Below are 22,814 nucleotides of genomic sequence, written 5' to 3' on the forward strand. Positions count from 1 at the left end.
ACAAGGTGTTATTTTTTTTTAATGAGTAACTTATAAATTAATTTTTTAATGCTGCTTTTGTTTTTAGGGAGAGATATGCTAAACACAAATGACTAATGAACTCTATCAGCTTTGGGGAATCTCCTCAGCATCTTTATCAGCTATGATTAATAATGAGATAACCTAAAACCACAATTCCACACCTGGGTGATAAACAGTACCAATTAACCAGAGTATTAACTGCAATGACTTAAAACTATATTACCTGAATAGTTTCCATGGTGAAGTATCAGAAAAAGTGAAATAATAAATATTTTCCACAGCACCATAAGGTTTTATAAAATACTATTTCAGTCTTTAACATTAATGTATAATCTCAAGATTCTGGTCTATCATTCATATTAGGCTTAACCTCTTTTCTGACAAAGGCCATATATATAGGCACAACTATAACATAAAAATCATATATTTTACTGAAGAACCTGTATGGTATACTTAGACAGTCACTCTTCTGGTTGTATCCATTGAATACTAGTGGATTCAAAGCCCAGGAAAGATGGTTTTGCCGTTTATACTCTAATCACAAATTTTAATTTGCCAAAAAAAAAAAAAACCCAAGTGGAAACTAAGATATTTGCCATAACTAAAAAGTCCTTTTATACCTGTTTACTTTAGTACTGTGTGCTCTTTCAGGTTCTGTTTCTATACAATATTTTGTAAATGGCTCTGAGTTTGTAAAACAAGAATACAGTGAGTCACTTTGAATTTTAAAAATAAACGCAAGTGGAAAACAAATTTTATAGCCTAACTGTCTGCAATTATGTGTAACAAGTTACCTATAATAAAAACTGTACCACAGATTGGATCCCCCCAATATCCAACATGCTCATGGATCTCCTGAACTATTAGTGTGTGCTGTGCCAACTTAGATCAATACTGATCTAAGCAAAACATTATTGAAAGTAATGACTTGCCTACCAAAAAGCATACATTGCATTCCAAAGCCAAATTTGAATTCGATTTGGGATTATTAAGTCCATGTCTCCCCTCCATTAATGCAGAGAACTGAGAGTTGGCTTTACTATAAATCAGCTAGCACTAGAGTAAATCTGCTATAAAATTATTTATAACAAAATAAATATTTTCAGTCCCTCTACACTAAGTGATATATAAATCATTAGCAGTTTATAACATTAGCTTAGGTCACTGTTTTAGGACCCAAACATACTGTACAATCCTGAGTAAAAGGTTAGGGGTACAGTTTCTTGGGGATCTTTCTTGATCAGGAATCATAAAGAAAACACATAAAACCACACTTATAATAATCCCCATTTTCATTAGAAGTACCATGAGTCCTTTTTACTTTGGTAAATAAGTTTATCTATGTAAACCATTTATTTTGATGGAGTAAAATATAAGCAGAGCTTCTGCTAGGATCCTTCCATCACCTTTTGACACTGATATAGTAAATAATCAGGAAGAGTAGAGCAGGAGGATCTGAACCACAGGGCTAACATGTCACCATGAACTCGGAAATGCAGCAAGCAGGGGATGGATGGGAGCAGCTGACAGGCCAACAGCCCTTCATTGCCTACAGCAAAACAAAGTGAGAAATTCTTTAATACAAAAAGACTTCAACAGACATTTCTACAAAGAAGATATACAAATGGCCAATAAGCACATGAAAAGATATTCAACATCACTGATCATTAAGGAAATGCAAATCAAAACTAAAGTGAGATACTAGTTCATACCCATTGAGATGGTGATTATCAAAATAAATAAATAAATAAATAAGTGTTGGTGAGGATGTGAAGTAACTGCAACCCCCGTGCATTGCTGAATGTAAATGGTGCAGTTCCTGTGGAAAACAACATGACAGTTTCTCCAAAAATTAAATATAGAATTACCATATGACTCAGCAATTCTACTTCTGGGTATATAACCAAAAGAACCGAAAGCAAGGACTCAAACAGATTTATTTGTACACCCATGTTCAAAGCAGCGTTATTCACAATAGCCAAAAGGTGGAAGCAACCCCAGTGTCCGTCAAAAGATTAATGGATAAACAAATGTGGTACATTCGTAAAATGGAACAATATTCAGGCTTAAAAAGGAAGGAAATTTTGACACATAATATAGATGAACCTTGAAGACATTATGATAAGTGAAATAAGCCAGTCACAAAAGGACAAATATTGTATGATTCTACTTAGATGAGGTAACTAGAGTAGTCAAATTCATAGGGACAGAAAATAGAATGGTGGTTGCGAAGGGCTGGAGAGGGAGGGGCAATGGGGAGTTAGTGTTTAATGGGTACAGTTTTAGTTAGGAAAGAGGAAAAAGTTCTGGAGATGATGGTGGCAATGGCTGCACAACATGAATGTATTTAATGCCACTAATCTGTACATTTAAAAATGGTTAAAATGGTAAATTTTGTTATGTATATTTTACCACACAAAAAAATTCTTTAATAAAGTCTGAACAACACACTTATCTGAAAGATACTCATAACATGAAATACAGCTCTAAGAAATCTGACACTTATAAGAGTTGATTTGTTTTCTGATTGTAAGAAAGCCCCTATAAACACAAGATTGCCTTTTTAGAACACTACAAACCTATAATGTCAACAACATGAAGTCTTAGTTCCTGTTGCAGGGTCTTTAAGGTAGAAGGCAGAGCAGCTTGTGATTCTGACATCTTCACATTTTGTTTCACATCATTTGCGAAGGATAACCAGAGTTTACCAAAGTCTTCAGTCGAGATTTTTAATGGCCTGAAAATAATTTTTAAAATTAGATTTATGTCCATTAAGAATGAAATGATTCTGAACAGATAAATACATTTCAAATGACTCGTGGGAATAAAAAAAATCATTGTAAATCTAAATCCCACAAAATCTATGTTTTTTAAACCAAATACGATTAGGATACTTACCATTATCCTCCAACCTGAAGAAAATGCTGAAAGCAAATGTTATTAAAGAACAAATGTCTTTTCAATAAATCACCCAGTTCTCTCTTTTTCTGAGTATTAGTCATTACAGTAAAATTTCACCAAGTAATTTCATGAATCATTCAAATATAAAACTTTTCTTTCATGTATACTTTAGATTTGGGGATGAGATACTCTATCAAAGTCATGTACAAGAGTAAGAATACAAAGACTTAGCACCTTAAGCAAACTGGACCAAGAGAAAGGATTTTAATAAATGTATTTTTTAAATGGTTCAGGTGACTGAAGATCAAATAGTTTACAATGGGGTATCTCTGGGAAGAATTATAGGAAATTTTTATATTCTACTTATATTTTTCTATAGCATTTAAATCTTTATAACTATGTATTGAATTTATAATTAGGAAAAATATTTTTTTAAGATACAGAGGATTTTATTAATAAGCACAGAAGAACCGTCTGTGTCATATATGTTGTGCTTCTTCAGGTTACTAATGCTCACCATGGGACATACCTTCGTAGTCACAGAATGTAAGTTTTTTGAAGGCTAGATTCTATCTTTTCAGCACCACAGGTATAAATAAATACTCTGACAGATTGATAAACATGTTCTTACTAAAAGGCTTTAAAGAATGGGCAAAAATTATAGTAGTCTAACACAGGTAGATGTGTGAAGGTTAAAAAAATTTTTTTACAGATATTCATTGGTATTCTGCATTCTTGGTTCAGGCAGGCTTCATTTTTAAAAATGTTTGAATACAGTATAATATATTCATAATACTAAACAAGAGCAGAAGGGTTAAAAGGTTGTTTTCAATTATTTGGGTAACTGCACAATGCTAGTAAAATACTAAATACTGTATGTCTAATAAAAGTTTAGTAACTTTGTTAAGCCATTTTCTTGCAGATCTAAAACTTAATGAACAAACTTTATGAAAGAATTAATCAAATAAATGAAACACAAATGAAAGAAACTTTAAAAGCTTTTTAAAAAGTCAGACAGAATCTTTGAAATTATTTCAGTTTAAACATTACTTTAATATTACTTTCCCTCAGAAGTTCTCCAAGATCACTAGCCAACTCGAACCTACATCAGGACCCACATTATAATGGCCCATCATACCATTTACTTCCTGTTCATAGCACAATTCACAATTATACATGCATTTATGTGATTGTTCAATGTCTCCTCCCTAGACTGAACACTCCCTAAACATAGGGGTATGTGTAGTTTTGAGTTGTTACACTCTCTAGCACCTAGTACAGTGCTCTGTCCAGAGAAGAGGCCTAATAAATATTTGCTGAATGAAGGAATAACTTGAATTAATATTCTAAAAAATATTTACCTAATGAAATCTAATAGTGATAAGTTTACTGAAAATTCGAGCTGAACAGAATGAGTATCCATCACTTGATAATTTATAAAACCAGAAAGATTCCCTTCTGTAAAAGGTTTTTCCATCTGCACACTGTATTGAAAGTTTTTGGTGCTTTCTGCTTCTATTACAGGCAAGCAGCATCCAGGTGGCTCAGTGATCTGTAAATAAAAGTAATGTAAGTATTGAAGAAGGGTTCAATACAGGCTATCATATGAATAACTATTTTCTATTTAATTGAAGTGCTACAAAAGCATACAATTGTGAGATGTTAATAACAAGCCACACCATGAAGATAACTGACAACTTCACTTGAGAAAAATTCACTAGCACAGATAATTAAGAAATAATAATACATAGGTCAGAATTATGTAACAAATGGTATTACAATGAAAATGTCTGTATGGTTTAACAACAACAAAAAACAGATTAAACTCTAGTCATGTGGCTCTCAATACTAGCTAGTACCAGTTTTTTTTTTTAATTAATTTATTTTTTTTGGCTGCATCAGGTCTTAGCTGCGGCATGCAGGATCTTCATTGAGGTATGTGGGATTGTTGAGGTACGCGGGATCTTTCATCGCGGCATGCAGGCTCCTCGCTGTGGTGCACGGGCTTCTCTCTAGCTGTGGCGCACAGGCTCCAGGGCGTGCGGGCTCTATAGGTGGCTGCACGCGGGCTCTTGTTGAGGCACATGAGCTCAGTAGTTGTGGTGCGCAGGCTTAGTTGCCCTGGGGCATGTGGGATCTTAGTTCCCTGACCAGGGATCAAACCTGTGTCCCTACATTGGAAGGTGGATTCTTTACCATTTGTCCACCAGGCAAGTCCCTAGCACCAAATTTTTAAAGCTAGGTAGAGTGCAAAAAAAAAAAAAATCTTTCCCTCTCATTCTCCACCCTTACTCAAGCTCTGGTGCTAAAGCTCAGACAACTGAATTGGGTTTTGTTTTGTGTTTTTAAGTTCCACAGGTGATTCTAATGCACATCTACAGTCAGGAACTTCTGCCCAGGTCAGGCCCAGGTAGTATCCCATTCAATACATTCTAGCTCATGGAAGAAATTGGGTCAGTTTTCTCAGTCTTCCCCAATACATCTTTATTATGCTTCCTTGTCTCTTTTGAATAATTTTTTCCTACTTAAAATAATAAAACAATCTGTCACACCTTTCACTGTTTTTGCTAAAGAGGAAAGAAGGATGTGGGAGAAATTTATAAGCTATCAGATGAGTCAACAGCAGAAACACTAAGTAATGTTTCTTACACTAAGAAACATTAAGTAATTCATTGTCTTACCTTGAAATTTTCTGCAGGAGCAATTTCTAAGTTAGCACTTTTCAGTTCTGAAGCACTCTTATTAAAAATTGACCAGACCATCAACAAACACTCATCTTTCCAAATTTTGTAAGAAGACACTGATATGGTCTCATTATTACAGACCTCCATAAGATCTGAATGCACGTGTTCAGTAGTTTCTTCCAACAAAGAAGCAGCTAAAGAGATTTCATTGGCAACTGAGGCTGCAGTGGACTGAGGAGGGTGAAAAACTTCCATGTTGTTATCAGCAAACAAAGAGGGTGTAGACAGCCTGCAATTTGAGATTTTCTCAACCAAGGGCAGTTCTGTGAGTGACTCAGAATCTAAAAGTTTTGAATTAAGAGAAAATTTCTTTACTTCTTTGTCTCCTCTATCCTGCAAATGATCCAAATAATAGTCTTCTTCATAAGTCACATTTGATGAAGAACTAAAGGAAGAACGGGTCATATTTTGAGCAGTGGTTGTTTGCCCACTTTTGGTTTCCTTGACTTTTGATTTCCTTCTGAACTTGTGAGAAAGGGTATCTGCTTTTCCTAGCTGCAAAGATAAAACATAATAATAGAAAAAGAAACCATTCTACTAAGTCATGAGTTTTAATTTTTTTTTATAATTTCAAATGAGCAATGTACAAACTTGCTAAGGTTCTACCTATAAAGCATAGATTAACAAAAATTCAGAGATGAATAAAATGTTAAGTCCTAAAATTCTGACAGCTACATAACTTTGAACTAGTAAGCTATATCTATTTCTCACTAAAAACACATAAAATAAGAAACAGAAATAAGGTCAAAAAGTCAATAATGAACAATTCTAAAAACTTGTTAGACTTAAGAAAACTAGAGTACAGAACTGCATAAATTAAAAACAGTGAGAAAGCTAGCCATTTTTTGAGTTTCCAGAGTTGTGCTGTAGAAGCTAAGATACCCTCAAATACAGGGATGGGTCAAACTTTGGTTCAGTAATCTATAATAATCCTGTTTTCATGACCTGTGAGTCGATAAGCAGGGAAGAAAAACTGACTTCACCTCAAGAAACAGCTAGTGTGGGTGACTGGAACACATAGCAAGAAAGAATTCTAAAAGTAACTAGTGATGTTTGGTACAGACTCAGGAGATGGGAACAGCAAACTTGCCATCCTTGACCTAAGCCTCCCAAGGAAATGTCTGCGAATCCATCTAAGAAGAGTGATGGCTCAAGTGCCCCCTTGCCTCACAAAGTTCTATGTAGTATCAGTGCAGTAGACTGGGTCTACTTTAAGTTCATCCTCCTGGGGTCTTTAACACTGAGTGGCCATCCTTCACATGATTCTAGTTAACCAGAATTCTAGCTCTGTTCCAAGTCTCAGCAGCTAAGTTTGTCTCTTACCTTTCAATTCAGAAGCCATCAAACAAGAACTAACATTATATTAACACAAAAATGAAAACAAGTTGGGGGACTTCCCTGGAGGTCCAGTGGTTAAGACTCCGCGCTCCAGGTTTGATCCCTGGTTGGGGAAGTAAGATCCCACATACCGCAACTAAGCCCATGTGCCACAACTACTGAGCCCACGTGCTCTAGAGCCTGTATAATGCAACTAGAGAGCCCGCACGCCACAACTAGAGAAGACCCACTGCAGCCAAAATTAATTAATTAATTAATTTTAAAAGTTGAGGGTTTGGGGGAGAGGAGGACTTCCATTTCCAGTAGCCATGGGACTCGAATTAGATGTACATTAGACTGCTCAATATTGTTCCTCAGGTCACTGATGCTCTGGGTTGTTTTCTGTTTTGTCTTTTCGTTCTCTCTGTGTTTCATTTTGGATAGTTTCCATTACTTTGTCTTCAAGTGTATGATCTTTACTTTTTAAAATATTTATTTATTTATTTATTTGGATGTGCTGCATGTTAGCTGTGGCACACGGGATCTTCGTTGCAGCATGTGGGATCTTTTAGTTGCAGCATGCAGGATCTTTAGCTGTAGGATGTAGGATCTAGTTCCCTGACCAGGGATCAAACCCGGGCCCCCTGCATTGGGAGTGTGGAGTCTTAATCACTGGACCACCAGGGAAGTCCCTGATCTTTTCTTCTGCACTGTCTAATCTGCTGTTAGTTAGAAGTTACACAAGCCAGAAGACACCAGAGAGACATCTTTGTTAAATTACTTAAAGAAAAGAAACAGTCGGTTTCCGCAGAGCTGAAACTCCTGGCTCGGGGTCTCTTCCCTCCGCCGACATGGAACTGCCCCAGAGCCTGAGGGGAGGGTGGCCTCACTGAGGCTGCCGGCTCTTGAGGGGCCCTGGCAGCCGAAGCCGTAACAGTCATGGGGACAGAGGGCTGGCCATGTGGATGAAAGGCTCTTGGTGCTGCAGCCAGGAGTCAGTGCTGTACCTCTGAGGTGCGAGAGCCAACTTCACGACACTGGTCCACAAGACACCTCCCAGCTCCACATAATATCAAACAGCGAAAATCTCCCAGAGATCTCCATCTCAACACGAACACCTAGCTTCACTCAACGACCAGCAAGCTACAGTGCTGGACACCCTATGCCAAACAACTAGCAAGACAGGAACACAACCCCACCCATTAGCAGTGAGGCTGCCTAAAATCATAATAAGGCCACAGACACCCTAAAACACACTACCAGACAGGGACCTGCCCACCAGAAAGACAAGATCCAGCCTCATCCACCAGAACACAGGCACTAGTCCTCTCCACCAGGAAGCCTACACAACCCACTGAACCAACTTTAGCCACTGGGGACAGACACCAAAAACAACGGGAACTACAAACCTGCAGCCTGCAAAAAGGAGACTCCAAACACAGTAAGATAAGCAAAATGAGAAGACAGAAAAACACACAGCAGATGAAGGAACAAGGTAAAAACCCACCAGAACTAACAAATGAAGAGGAAATAGGCAGTCTACCAGAAAAAGAATTCAGAATAATGATAGTAAAGATGATCCAAAATCTTGGAAATAGAGGAGAGAAAATGCAAGAAACATTTAACAAGGACCTAGAAAAACTAGAGGAAACAAGCAATGATGAACAACACAATAAATGAAATTAAAAATACTCTAGAAGGGATCAATAGCGGAATAACTGAGGCAGAAGAATGGATAAGTGACTTGGAAGATAAAATAGTGGAAGTAACTAGTGCAGAGCAGAATAAAGAAAAAAGAATGAAAAGAAATGAGGACAGTCTCAGAGACCTCTGGGACAACATTAAACTCACCAACATTCGAATTATAGGGGTTCCAGAAGAAGAAGAGAAAAAGAGAGGGACTGAGACAATATTTGAAAAGATTATAGTTGAAAACTTCCCTAATATGGGAAAGGAAATAGTCAGTCAAGTCCAGGAAGCACAGAGAGTCCCATACAGGATAAATCCAATGAGAAACACGCCAAGACACATATTAATCAAACTATCAAAAATTAAATACAAAGAAAACATATTAAAAGCAGCAAGGGAAAAACAACAAATAACACACAAGGGAATCTCCATAAGATTAACAGCGGATCTTTCAGCAGAAACTCTGCAAGCCAGAAGGGACTGGCGGGACATATTTAAAGTGATGAAGGAGAAAAGCCTACAACCAAGATTACTCTACCCAGCAAAGACCTCATTCAGATTTGATGGAGAAATTAAAACCTTTACAGACAAGCAAAAGCTGAGAGAGTTCAGCACCACCAAACCAGCTTTACAACAAATGCTAAAGGAACTTCTGTAGGCAAGAAACACAAGAGAAAGAAAAGACCTACAATAAAAAACCCAAAACAATTAAGAAAATGGGAATAGGAACATACATATCGATAATTACCTTAAATGTAAATGGATTAAATGCTCCCACCAAAAGACACAGACTGGCTGAATGGATACAAAAACAAGACCCATATATATGCTGTCTACAAGAGATCCACTTCAGACCTAGGGACACATACAGACTGAAAGCGAGGGGATGGAAAAAGATATTCCACGCAAATGGAAACCAGAAGAAAGCTGGAGTAGCAATTCTCATATCAGACAAAATGGACTTTAAAATAAAGACTATTACAAGAGACAAAGAAGGACATTACATAATGATCAAGGGATCGATCCAAGAAGAAGATATAACAATTGTAAATATTTATGCACCCAACATAGGAGCACCTCAATACATAAGGCAAATACCAACATCCATAAAAGGGGAAATCGACAGTAACACATTCATAGTAGGGGACTTTAACACCCCACTTTCACCAATGGACATATCATCCAAAATGAAAATAAATAAGGAAACACAAGCTTTAAATGAGACATTAAACAAGATGGACTTAATTGATATTTATAGGACATGCCATCCAAAATCAACAGAATGCATATTTTTCTCATGTGTTCATGGAACATTCTCCAGGATAGATCATATCCTGGGTCACAAATCAAGCCTTGGTAAATTTAAGAAAATTGAAATTGTATCAAGTATCTTTTCCGACCACAATGCTATGAGATTAGATATCAATTACAGGAAAAGATCTGTAAAAACTACAAACACATGGAGGTTAAACAATACACTACTTAATAACGAACTGATCACTGAAGAAATCAAAGAGGAAATAAAAAAATACCTAGAAACAAATGACAATGGAGACACAACGACCCAAAACCTATGGGATGCAGCAAAAGCAGTTCTAAGAGGGAAGTTTATAGCAATACAATCCTACCTTAAGAAACAGGAAACGTCTCGAATAAACAACGTAAACTTGCACCTAAAGCAATTAGAGAAAGAAGAACAAAAAAACCCCAAAGTTAGCAGAAGGAAAGAAATCATAAAGATCAGATCAGAAATAAATGAAAAAGAAATGAAGGAAACGATAGCAAAGAACAATAAAACTAAAAGCTGGTTCTTTGAGAAGATAAACAAAATTGATAAACCATTAGCCAGACTTATCACGAAAAAAAGGGAGAAGACTCAAATCAATAGAATTAGAAATGAAAAAGGAGAAGTAACAACTGACACTGCAGAAATACACAAGATCACGAGAGATTACTACAAGCAACTCTATGCCAATAAAATGGACAACCTGGAAAAAATGGACAAATTCTTAGAAATGCACAACCTGCCAAGAATGAATCAGGAAGAAATAGAAAATATGAACAGACCAGTCACAAGCACTGAAATTGAAACTGATTAAAAATCTTCCAACAAACAAAAGCCCAGGACCAGATGGCTTCACAGGCTAATTCTATCAAATATTTACAGAAGAGCTAACACCTATCCTTCTCAAACTCTTCCAAAATATAGCAGAGGGAGGAACACTCCCAAACTCATTCTACGAGGTCACCATCACCCTGATACCAAAACCAGACAACGATGTCACAAAGAAAGAAAACGACAGGCCAATATCACTGATGAACATAGATGCAAAAATCCTCAACAAAATACTAGCAAACAGAATCCAACAGCACATTAAAAGGATCATACACCATGATCAAGTGGGGTTTATTCCAGGAATGCAAGGATTCTTCAATATACGCAAATCAATCAACGTGATACACCATATTAACAAATTGAAGGAGAAAAACCATATAATCATCTCAATAGATGCAGAGAAAGTTTTCGACAAAATTCAACACCGATTTATGATAAAAACCCTGCAGAAACTAGGCATAGAGGGAACTTTCCTCAACATAATAAACGCCATATATGACAAACCCACAGCCAACATTGTCCTCAATGGTGAGAAACTAAAATCATTTCCACTAAGATCAGGAACAAGACAAGGTTGCCCACTCTCACCACTCTTATTCAACATAGAGTTGGAAGTTTTAGCTACAGCAACCAGAAAAGGAAATAAAAGGAATACAAATCGGAAAAGAAGAAGTAAAGCTGTCACTGTATGCAGATGACATGATACTACACATAGAGAATCCTAAAGATGCTACCAGAAAACTACTAGAGCTAATCAATGAATTTGGTAAAGTAGCAGGATACAAAATTAATGCACAGAAATCTCTGGCATTCCTATACACTAATGATGAAAAATCTGAAAGTGAAATTAAGAAAACACTCCCATTTACTATTGCAACAAAAAGAATAAAATATCTAGGAATCAACCTACCTAAGGAGACAAAAGACCTGTATGCAGAAAATTATAAGACACTGATGAAAGAAATTAAAGATGATACAAATAGATGGAGAGATATACAATGTTCTTGGATTGGAAGAATTAACATTGTGAAAATGACTCTACTACCCAAAGCAATCTACAGATTCAATGCCATCCCTGTCAAACTATCACTGGCATTTTTCACAGAACTAGAACAAAAAATTTCACAGTTTGTATGGATACACAAAAGACCCCAAATAGCCAAAGCAATCTTTAGAAAGAAAAACAGAGCTGGAGGAATCAGGCTCCCTGACTTCAGACTATACTACAAAGCTACAGTAATCAAGACAGTATGGTACTGGCACAAAAACAGAAATACAGATCAAAGGAACAGGATAGAAAGCCCAGAGATAAACCCACACACATATGGTCACCTTATCTTTGATAAAGGAGGCAGGAAGGTACAGTGGAGAAAGGACAGCCTCTTTAATAAGTGGTGCTGGGAAAACTGGATAGGTACATGTAAAAGTATGAGATTAGAACACTCCCTAACACCATACACAAAAATAAGCTCAAAATGGATTAAAAACCTAAATATAAGGCCAGAAACTATCAAACTCTTAGAGGAAAACATAGGCAGAACACTCTATGACATAAATCACAGCAAGATCCTTCTTGACCCACCTCCTAGAGAAATGAAAATAAAAACAAAAATAAACAAATGGGACCTAATGAAACTTAAAAGGTTTTGCACAGCAAAGGAAACCATAAACAAGACCAAAAGACAAACCTCAGAGTGGCAGAAAATATTTGCAAATGAAGCAACTGACAAAGGATCAATCTCCAAAATTTACAAGCAGCTCATGCAGCTCAATAACAAAAAACCAAAAAAGCCAATCCAAAAATGGGCAGAAGACCTAAATAGACATTTCTCCAAAGAAGATATACTGATTGCCAACAAACACATGAAAGAATGCTCAACATCATTAATCATTAGAGAAATGCAAATCAAAACTACAATGAGGTATCATCTCCCACCGGTCAGAATGGCCATCATCAAAAAATCTAGAAACAATAAATGCTGGAGAGGGTGTGGAATAAAGGAAACACTCTTGCACTGCTGGTGGGAATGTGAATTGGTACAGCCACTATGGCGAACAGTATGGAGGTTCCTTAAAAAACTACAAATAGAACTACCATATGACCCAGCAATCCCACTACTGGGCATATACCCTAAGAAAACCATAATTCAAAAAGAGTCATGTACCAAAATGTTCATTGCAGCTCTATTTACAATAGCCAGGAGATGGAAACAACCTAAGTGTCCATCATCAGATGAATGGATAAAGAAGATGTGGCACATATATACAATGGAATATTACTCAGCCATAAAAAGAAACGAAACTGAGCTATTTGTAATGAGGTGGATAGACCTAGAGTCTGTCATACAGAGTGAAGTAAGTCAGAAAGAGAAAGACAAATACCGTATGCTAACACATGTATATGGAATTTAAGAAAAAAAATGTCATGAAGAAACTAGGGATAAGACAGGAATAAAGACACAGACCTATTAGAGGATGGACTTGAGGATATGGGGAGGGGGAAGGGTAAGCTGTGATAAAGCGAGAGAGTGGCATGGACATATATACACTACCAAACGTAAAATAGATAGCTAGTGGGAAGCAGCAGCATAGCACAGGGAGATCAGCCCGGTGCTTTGTGACCACCCAGAGGGGTGGGATAGGGAGGGTGGCAGGGAGGGAGACACAAGAGGGAAGAGAGATGGGAACATATGTATATGTACAACTGATTCACTTTGTTATAAAGCGGAAACTAGCACACCATTGTAAAGCAATTATACTCCAATAAAGATGTAAAAAAAATAAATAAAACTACAAATAGAACTACCATATGACTCAGTAATCCCACTACTGGGCATATACCCTGAGAAAACCATAATTCAAAAACAGTCATGTACCAAAATGTTCATTGCAGCTCTATTTACAATAGCCAGGAGATGGAAGCAACCTAAGTGTCCATCATTGGATGAATGGATAAAGAAGATGTGGCACATATATACAATGGAATATTACTCAGCCATAAAAGGAAACAAAATTGCGTTATTTGTAGTGAGGTGGATGGACCTAGAGTCTGTCATACAGAGTGAAGTCAGAAAGAGAAAGATAAATACTATATGCTAACACATATATATGGAATCTAAGAAAAAAAAATGTCATGAAGAACCTAGGAGTAAGACGGGAATACAGACACAGACCTACTAGAGAATGGAGTTGAGGATATGGGGAGGGGGAAGGGTAAGCTGTGATAAAGTGAGAGAGTGGCATGGTCATATATACAGTACCAAACGTAAAATAGATAGCTAGTGGGAAGCAGCCGCACAGCACAGGAAGATCAGCTTGGTGTTTTGTGACCACCTAGAGGGGTGGGATAGGGAGGGTGGGAGGGATTGAGACACAAGAGGGAAGAGATATGGGAACATAGGTATATGTATAACTGATTCACTTTGTTATAAAGCAGAAACTAACACACCATTGTAAAGCAATTATACTCCAATAAAGATGTAAAAAAAAAAAAAGAAACAGTCAACCTCAGGTTCACAACCCAGAGAAAATACTTTTTTTTTTTTTTGCTGTACGCGGGCCTCTCACTGTTGTGGCCTCTCCGGCTGCGGAGCACAGGCTCCAGACGTGCAGGCTCAGCGGCCATGGCTCACGGGCCCAGCCGCTCCGCGGCATGTGGGATCCTCCCGGACTGGGGCACGAACCCACGTCCCCTACATCGGCAGGCAGACTCTCAACCACTGCACCACCAGGGAAGCCCAGAAAATACTTTTTTAAATGAAGCTGAAATAAAAGGCAAAGATGGGAAGAAAAAAAAAAACACCTTAACCCCTACAGTGAACTATGTAAAAAAATTAACTCAAAATGGACCACAGACCTAAAAGCTCGTTAAAATGAAATACTCAATACAGCCTAGATCTATGTAACTGAGAACCTTAAACACTAGAAAAATCAGAAGAGAATAGGATTGCTAGAGAAAAGCAGCCATGCAGAAGGACTTATGATACAGATGAAGCATATCCAGTGCCAATCCTGCCTGCTTTGCCCGAGTGAGAGAGGAAAAGTTGGGGATGAGGGGTAAGAGAATACATGCTAATTTTATGTAATTATTTGCTTCCCCTCCTTTCTGCAAGGTGCCATCTGAGTTATAGCTCCTCACAGAATTCATGGCCCCATAAAACAGGGAAATATGTCTTTTCTTTTTTTTTTCAACTATTCTAGTGATAGCTGAGAGGAAAAGAAAAATGTTAAGGGGTAACCCAAAAAGGATTTAACCTAACTTAAATAGAAAAACATCCTAATTACATTTCTGATTTCAAGCCCACCACAAAAAATTCTGGTAATTAATTTATCACCCTGAATGTTCTCCAGAGAAAGACTCTAACTGAAAGCTATGCACTTCGTTGAGAAGGCAGGAATCCTTCAACATCAGCAATGAGGTTCACAAATCAGGGCTCCATAAGCCTGGATGCACTCTGAACTTGATGCACTCTAACCACTGAGAACTTGCCCTATCAGTGCCAGGTCATTCTCTGGTACCCTCAGCACAGCCTGCTGGAACAGCTCAAAGACCCAAAATCAGTCACTCTGCTGCTGAACTACAAATGCTGACTGAAACAGCATTAAGATACTTATTAATACTTTTAGGCTGAATTTGCTTTTTCTTAGAAAGGAATATCAAGTCTGAAAAAAGTGGGGTCTGGAAAAGAAAGAGATACAGGCAAAGAGTGTAGCCTAGAGACTGGCCTAGTGTTGACAGAGATGAAGGGAAATTCAACCAAGGGAAATGGAGGATGAAAGAACTGTGATGATGTAAAACTGAAGAAAATATAGCTCTAATCACAGTTTTGCACTAGGTGGGATCATCTGCCCACCAAACAGAAAATTACATGTGGAATTCTCAGATACTCAAAAATAGCACTTGTCCTTCACTCCAGTTTTTCATTTTTTTACTAAGAGAATAATATATTGGCATAAAAAGTTTTGAAAATAATAATCATAATGTCTGAATATAATTTTCATTTTTGTATTATTCCTTTCAACCTCAATATACTTTTATCTTAACAGTTTTAAGCAAGGTATAAGTAAAACTTCATATTCTGCTTTTTTTGCTTAATATATAAGTATTAATTTTACAATGCAGTATTTATCATTTTTAATGACGAAGTAATATTCAGAGCTAATATAATTTATCTACCAATTCTCCTGTTAGGATATCAAAATTGATTCCTCTTTTTCACTATTAAAAATACCATTTTAAGAAGTATTTTTTCCATAGACATATCAATATTGTTGAACTATTACTATTGGTAATATTTCCATCAAGTCCCCTTTCCACTGAGACCTGTCCTCTCCACCAATGGGGGTGAGAATACACATGGTCCTATTTTTAACTTAATTTGGACCCGGACTCTTGCCCCAACTGACTGGACTAAAGAGAATACCTGACTGAAGCTGAGCCAATTAGATTTCTCTTTCAGGAATATAAAAGGTATGTCACTGGTGGCTCTGGAGCTGGGGAAGCCATTCCTACCATATGTATAGATAACAGTCATGAGCTTTTGTAGAGCCAGTTTTTTTGTTCAAAACAGGGAATACAGATTCTCAAAGGAATATAACTGACTACTTACCAAATTGATTGTACTTTCTGATCCTAGTCCAACAAATAATGATGATGCCAGCAGCTGCTTTTCTTTCTCTTCTTTAGATTGGGTAAGGGCTTGAGATTGATCGCTTTTTGTTATAATTTGATCTACATTCTCCATTATTATATTCTCTTGAGGGACTGGCAGAGCTTCTGTTTCATCACCAGTTTTGCTTTCCTTCTTGGGAAGATAGCCCTCTTTCCCCCACAATTTCTTTATACCTTCCAGCTTCAAGCTATTTGTCCTAAGGAGATTGATAATGAAATCAAGTCAATTTAAATAATTGCTAAACAGTTACCTTCTTGAGGCGTTTTTAAAAACACATCATTGTCATGACCTTTTAGAAATAGCTTTCATATTATATTCTACGTGCCAGAAATAAAACCTAGATCTTTAGATTTTATTTTAGTTATAGCCAACCTCCCCTAACTCTCCAGCCAAAAGATTTAAGGCAACAGAACTCTAGACTTAGTTAAAAATTTCAGATTATTTAATTTTCATTTAATTCCTTGAATAAGATGTCCAAAAATAGAACTACTGTAAATCAGTTCCTTTCACCTATTGACTTTTCAAAAATACCTTTAATTCTGATGGGTTAAAGATCAGAAATGATGTAAGTTTCATACCTATAATCACTCAGTGAAGGAATTAACACTACATAAATTCACTACATAAAATCCTGTTGAGAGCAAAAAAAAAAAACCATTCAAATCTACTCCTATGTGTAAATTTACCTTTAATCCACAAGGTTTTCTTAATGTGAGCACAAGCTACACTTTCAACTATTATAAATGTACATTTATAAAAATGAATGAGGTTTGATCTGTAGAAGAAAACAGTAGTATTTTTGGAAAAAGCATGAAGGTTAGGAGTTTTTTTATACCTGAGATGAAAAAGAATAAAGTTGTGATTAGAATTAGGACTCACCTACTGTTGTCCCAAAAGCTACAGCTGTGACTCATAAGTGCAGGCTGAAACAGTCAAAGACTGCCTCTATTGTTTTCATATAAGAACCATGTGTCCTTGGCACTGGCTCATTTAAGTATCCCTCTCATGATCCAAAACTGAATTTTTAAAATTTGTACTACAAGATAGGCAGATCGTGAAATGAATCTAAAAGAAGGATTCAGAAATATCTGTACTAACTATTATTCCATTTTAATTTGTTGGAATCATGGTCAGTTTGATTTTCTGTAGTATGCCAGAAACAAAAACAGATCATTATACTTCATACTGAGTGAAGAACTAATGCTATTAAGTACCAACTGGCTGAAAGAAAGTCTAATGTTAATAAAGAACGCCCTATAGGGAATTAGTCCATTCCTACTCAATGGATTTTACTGCTGAATGTTCCTTTACAAATATCTTCATTTGTCCCTTTCTTTCAGGTACCAAAGAGTTTTCTAAAAAGTTAAAAAAACCCAAAACCGTTAGTTATCTATCAAACCTCTTAGAAGAAAACCGGTTGATCTTGTGTGAGCGGACAAAAAAGTCACCAGGGGAACCCCTAAAATGACCCCAGCATTTCTAGGATGCTCAACAGCAACAACTCAAAAGGATTCATGAATGCCCACAGCAGGATTACTGTGCTTTTTGTAACCCTGTTTACCAAAACATATCCTTTAATTTTTAGGGGGGGGGATAAAAAAGAGCAACTCCCCAAATGATTTAAATATTAGTTTAACTAAAAAAAGATAGGTGTGGTAGACCTTGGGATGTTCCATCCAGATCCCCCTTCAATGAAGGACTTTGTTGGCGCAGCTGTTAGGAGCATAGCACCCTTAGGGATTTGCCTCAGTTGCAGAGAGGCACCTCAATTGCAGATCATGCCCTTTTCCAGGGCAGCCCATATCCAATAACTGATGAACAGAAGTACAGAGTCCTGGCCACCCATTTTAGCCTAACTCAGGACAGCTCAGATGGGCCATTCTAGCTTCAGAGCGTCCTATGGGGTCAGCAGACACTGTTGTTGGCACTGCATTGCTTCTTCACCTCTTCCTCTGCCCAAACCCTCTTCTTTTCCTTTCCTTCCACAGTTGTTGATGCCAAGGGCACTCCTTAATATTCTGCATGCTAAATTCCATCTTGGAATGCACTTCCCAGAGAATTCAACCCACAGTAACAGGCAAAAATGAGAAGGGGAAGAAAAAGGAGCCTGCATACATGCCTATTATCAACATAAATTTTCACTGTCATGCATTACATACAGAAAGTCTAAAAAGGAGGTAGATAAATAAGAGAGCAGCATAAAACCATTTCATACACAAAATATGCCTCTTTATGATATGAAACATATCATAAAAAAATTTTTAAACATAAGTCATCTTTGCCTGGATTTTGACAATAATAATATAATTCATGGTTTTATATGGTATACCTTTGTGTTGTTTTTTTTATTTTTATTTATTTTTATTTTTTTGTGGTACACGGGCCTCTCACTGTTGTGGCCTCTCCCATTGCGGAGCACAGGCTCCGGACGCGCAGGCTCAGCGGCCATGGCTCACGGGCCCAGCCGCTCCACGGCATGTGGGATCTTCCTGGACCGGGGCACGAACCCGCGTCCCCTGCATTGGCAGGCAGACTCTCAACCACAGCACCACCAGGGAAGCCCCTTTGTGTTGTTTTTAATCAGACCATTCAAACACAGATGTAGATTATGGCCAAGCAACCTTCAAAAGATTAGGAATGTACTTTGAAATCTAGAAATCCCCATTTGCGGTAGGGTGCTGCCCCGTAATAAGGCTTAAGGTAAGAAATGCTAAATTGGGCTTGCCCCACTCTATTCTCAGCTTGCCAGGGACTGCAGAAGAATGATCATCTCCTCTCTAAAGCTGATTCACCTTGCCAATTACCACTTAGGTTCCTAATCTGAAATAATGTGTGAGCTGAGGTCCTCTTTGGAAAGAAATTTTAAATTCATCCCTCATGTTGCATTTCATGATAATACAGCATATGTATAATTCCTGAGCAGCTCTGCCAAATGTCATTTCTCTGAGGGTAGTACATGTACACATACAGGATTTACAAGGCCCTGTCAAGTCCCCCAGATCCTAGTTCAATACTAAAAAAGCAGATGCCATCATCTGTTGTGCAGGCAAAAGGGACTACGTTTCTTCCCTGGGTTTGGAGGGTTTCTGTCTCTCCTTCCCTTGCTCCCCTATTCCCCGTTTGAGGCACATAATTGCTATCACCACCACCATCACATGCTCATAAACCGTATCTGCTCCCCATGCTTATAACACTGAAATTAAATGTCTGGGAAAGAAAAGGGTGTCAACAGAGCAGGAAAAAAACGCTAAGAAAGAGATTTTGAACTTATGCCATTTCAGTCAGCATATCATTCCACATTGCTCATAATCTATGTGTCATTCTTCTGATAAATACTTCTTATAACCATATCACTGGAAGACTGACAAATGCAAAGACGAACATAAAATAAGGTTACTGCGTCTGTTCAAATGTCATCTTTCAAAGTTGTCATCTTTGAGATTTTATCATTTATTCTAACAATGTTGTCATTTCTCAAAACATTTTTGAACTCTTAGAAGAAGCTCCTTCACAAACAAGAAAGCCATTTTCATTACTTTATGTCACATTGGTATACTGACCAAAGTTATCCAGCTTGACTACTAATTTTATGTAGTAAATTCAGCTTTTGGATAATAACGATAATGACAGCAATGACAATTATTAATTTTAGTAGCTACCATTTATCGATCATTTATTACGTACTGGGTTGTATGAGGCACTTTACATACATTATCTCATTTTATTAACTTAATCATATTTCTAGTAATTTATTCATATTTCCAAAATCAAAATTTACCTAAAAAGGATGAAGATTTGACTCCATGTTAAGACATTTAGACAAATGTATCACCAATTTTCAAGGTGGCTGGAAAGAAGCTCTGAAAATATTCTGAGCAAAGTACACAGCTTTCTCAAGTGAAGTCCATCATCTTTATGTTCATCTATATATTCATCAATCTTCCAATGAGATGGTTATAAGAAGTAGATTATGAGGAATGCAGAATGATATGAACAGTCACCTCACCTGGGTATATGAGTTCTGATACATTTCTTTAAAAATATGTGTGTGTGTGTATGCATGATATGTAGTAATAACACACACATCATTACTATGTGTAAAGCTTATATACATTCTATGCTGTCTTGGAAGTAAGCAAGCTCTCTTAAAGTACAAGGACAGGCTATACACTATCAATACCTTGAGAGCAATAAATAGAAACAGCTGAAACAACAACCCATGCAGAATTTAGCTTTCAGGAATCCTTCAACATGTAAAGACATTTAAACACTCCCGTGTTCTCAATTTTAATAAGAAAGGAACTTACTCTTTTAGCCCGGTCTCTGTACTATTCCCAGATATATCTGAACCAAGAGAAATGCCAGCAGGAGACTGTCGTCCAGAGAAGCCAGATGAAGAAAAGGAGAGTCCATATGGTTCAAAACTGAGAACTAGAATTTTAAAACAACAACAGAGGTTCATATTTAAAACAAAGCAAAAATTACGAAAAAAAAGCAAAAAATAAAATAATTGAAGACTAGAATCCAGTGACAATTTTTAAACTGGAAGGGACTTTGGAAATGATCTAATCAAATATTTATAGCAATAAAAATAAAGCAGCTATGATTTATTAAAATCTCTACTACAGTCTTCATACAATTAGTTAATCAAAGACAGTCTTTCATTTTTCTTTTTACCACCCTTAAAAGCTAAAAAAGAATTCAATTAGGAAAGACAACTGATAAGCCAGGTCTACTGAAAAGTTGCTGCTCTAATGCAAAAATGTTTAATGAACTATGAATGAAGAGCTGACCATGTTTCTGTTTAACAAAATGCTCTTAGGCACATTCCTGTACCAACTGGACTGATGGAGCCCTCAATGTGAAATCCCCCTTACTGACAAAGAACAAGGTTTACCCAGGTTCAGATTCCTTTGCGTCTGTATACCCAAATGAATTCAATCAGAGCCATAAAATTCATATTGTTATTGTGGTAGAGCAGATACCGATATCCACTTTCCTCTTCTTTCTAAGCTACAGAACCTTCAATTCTTAGCTAGGTACATGGCCACCCAGAAAAGAGATAACATTGCCAGACTCCTGTGCCATGTGACTGAATTCTGACCAATGAAATTATATACACATTTTGTGTACAACTTCTGGGAGGAATCCTCCTGGAAGAAAAAACTTCCTCTCTCCCTTCCTCTTTTATGTTCATAAAAAAACCATCATCAATACTAGGCTGCCTATTTCCAGATTTCTTTAATGGAAAAGAGCAATAACCCTCCGCCTTGTATAAAGCCCTGCTTTCTCTGTTTTCTAATATGCTATTTAGTTAAACTTAATCCTAACTGGTGCATTTTCTCTTTGGACTGTCTGGATTATAATACAAAGGATCTTCTTAAATCATAAAAAGTATCTTAGAAAATAAAATGTGAACTTCTGTAATTATTATCCTCATTTTACAAATGAGGAATCTGTGGCAAAGAGCTTGCCAAAAAGTCACCGAAGAGTACAAAGACAAGAAATGAAAGAGGCAAATGAGAAATCAGATACTCTGGTTCCAGAACTGCACTCTCAACCTTTATATTACACTGTCTCCCTCAAAGGAAACAGCACCTAATCCAAAGAGAACTAAATAAATTAGCTTGTTTGTTAGCTAAATGAATGATATAAAAGAGGAACAACTGTTCACTATAAAAAAATAATGGGCTAATTAATAAACAGGTGAAGGGTTCAGACTAGGTCAGTAGTTTCCAAGTGCTGATTTGATAACCAGGAACGAGCTGACTTCACAGAATCTCTCGCGTGTCTTTTTATACACACAACCAGGCTTTCAGAGATATACTTACGGAAGGTATAGGAGTAGGTCTCAAAAATCTGTATCATTTTTTTAAAACTCTCTATGTGATTCTGATTCTGAATCATGTTTGGAAACCACCTGTCTAAATCTAAGGTCCTTTTCAGATAGAATATCCTCTCATTTTAAGCTTTCCAATCATCTGGTTTAACCTTCTATCCCATATTGGCCTCTTTTAAATAGCATCTGTGACAGTAAGTCATCCAGCCTCTGCACTGAATGTTGAGAATTCTTTCACGTGTTTGTTGGCAATCTGTATATCTTCTTTGGAGAAATGTCAGTTTAGGTCTTCTGTCCATTTTTGGATTGGGTTGTTTTTTTGATACTGAGCTGCATGAGCTGCTTGTATCTTTTTGAGGTTAATCCTTTGTCAGTTGCTTCATTTGCAAATATTTTCTCCCATTCTGAGGGTTGTCTTTTCATCTTGCTCATGGTTTCCTTTGCTGTGCAAAAGGTTTTAAGTTTCATTAGGTCCCATGTGTTTATTTTTGTTTTTATTTCTATTTCTCTAGGAG

The 22,814-nt window shown here is 37.0% G+C and overlaps 1 protein-coding gene across 1 annotated transcript in view; it reads right to left on the reverse strand.

Moving 5' to 3' along the window:
• Window positions 1-1,392: 1,392 nt before the first annotated feature.
• The window catches only part of AP4E1 (adaptor related protein complex 4 subunit epsilon 1), a gene marked incomplete at its 5' end in the record, with an annotated part of 69,122 nt that continues 47,700 nt past the window's right edge, over window positions 1,393-22,814 (reverse strand). Inside the window, 6 exons of the mRNA XM_079700852.1 lie at window positions 1,393-1,570; window positions 2,601-2,758; window positions 4,284-4,474; window positions 5,604-6,161; window positions 16,398-16,656; window positions 20,768-20,891. Coding sequence (XP_079556978.1) covers window positions 1,410-1,570; window positions 2,601-2,758; window positions 4,284-4,474; window positions 5,604-6,161; window positions 16,398-16,656; window positions 20,768-20,891 — 1,451 coding nt within the window. The 3' untranslated portion in view covers window positions 1,393-1,409. The remainder of the gene's footprint in view (window positions 1,571-2,600; window positions 2,759-4,283; window positions 4,475-5,603; window positions 6,162-16,397; window positions 16,657-20,767; window positions 20,892-22,814) is intronic.

This window comes from Hyperoodon ampullatus, assembly GCF_949752795.1.
Source record: "Hyperoodon ampullatus genome assembly, chromosome: 3".
Classification (NCBI taxonomy): domain Eukaryota; kingdom Metazoa; phylum Chordata; class Mammalia; order Artiodactyla; family Ziphiidae; genus Hyperoodon; species Hyperoodon ampullatus.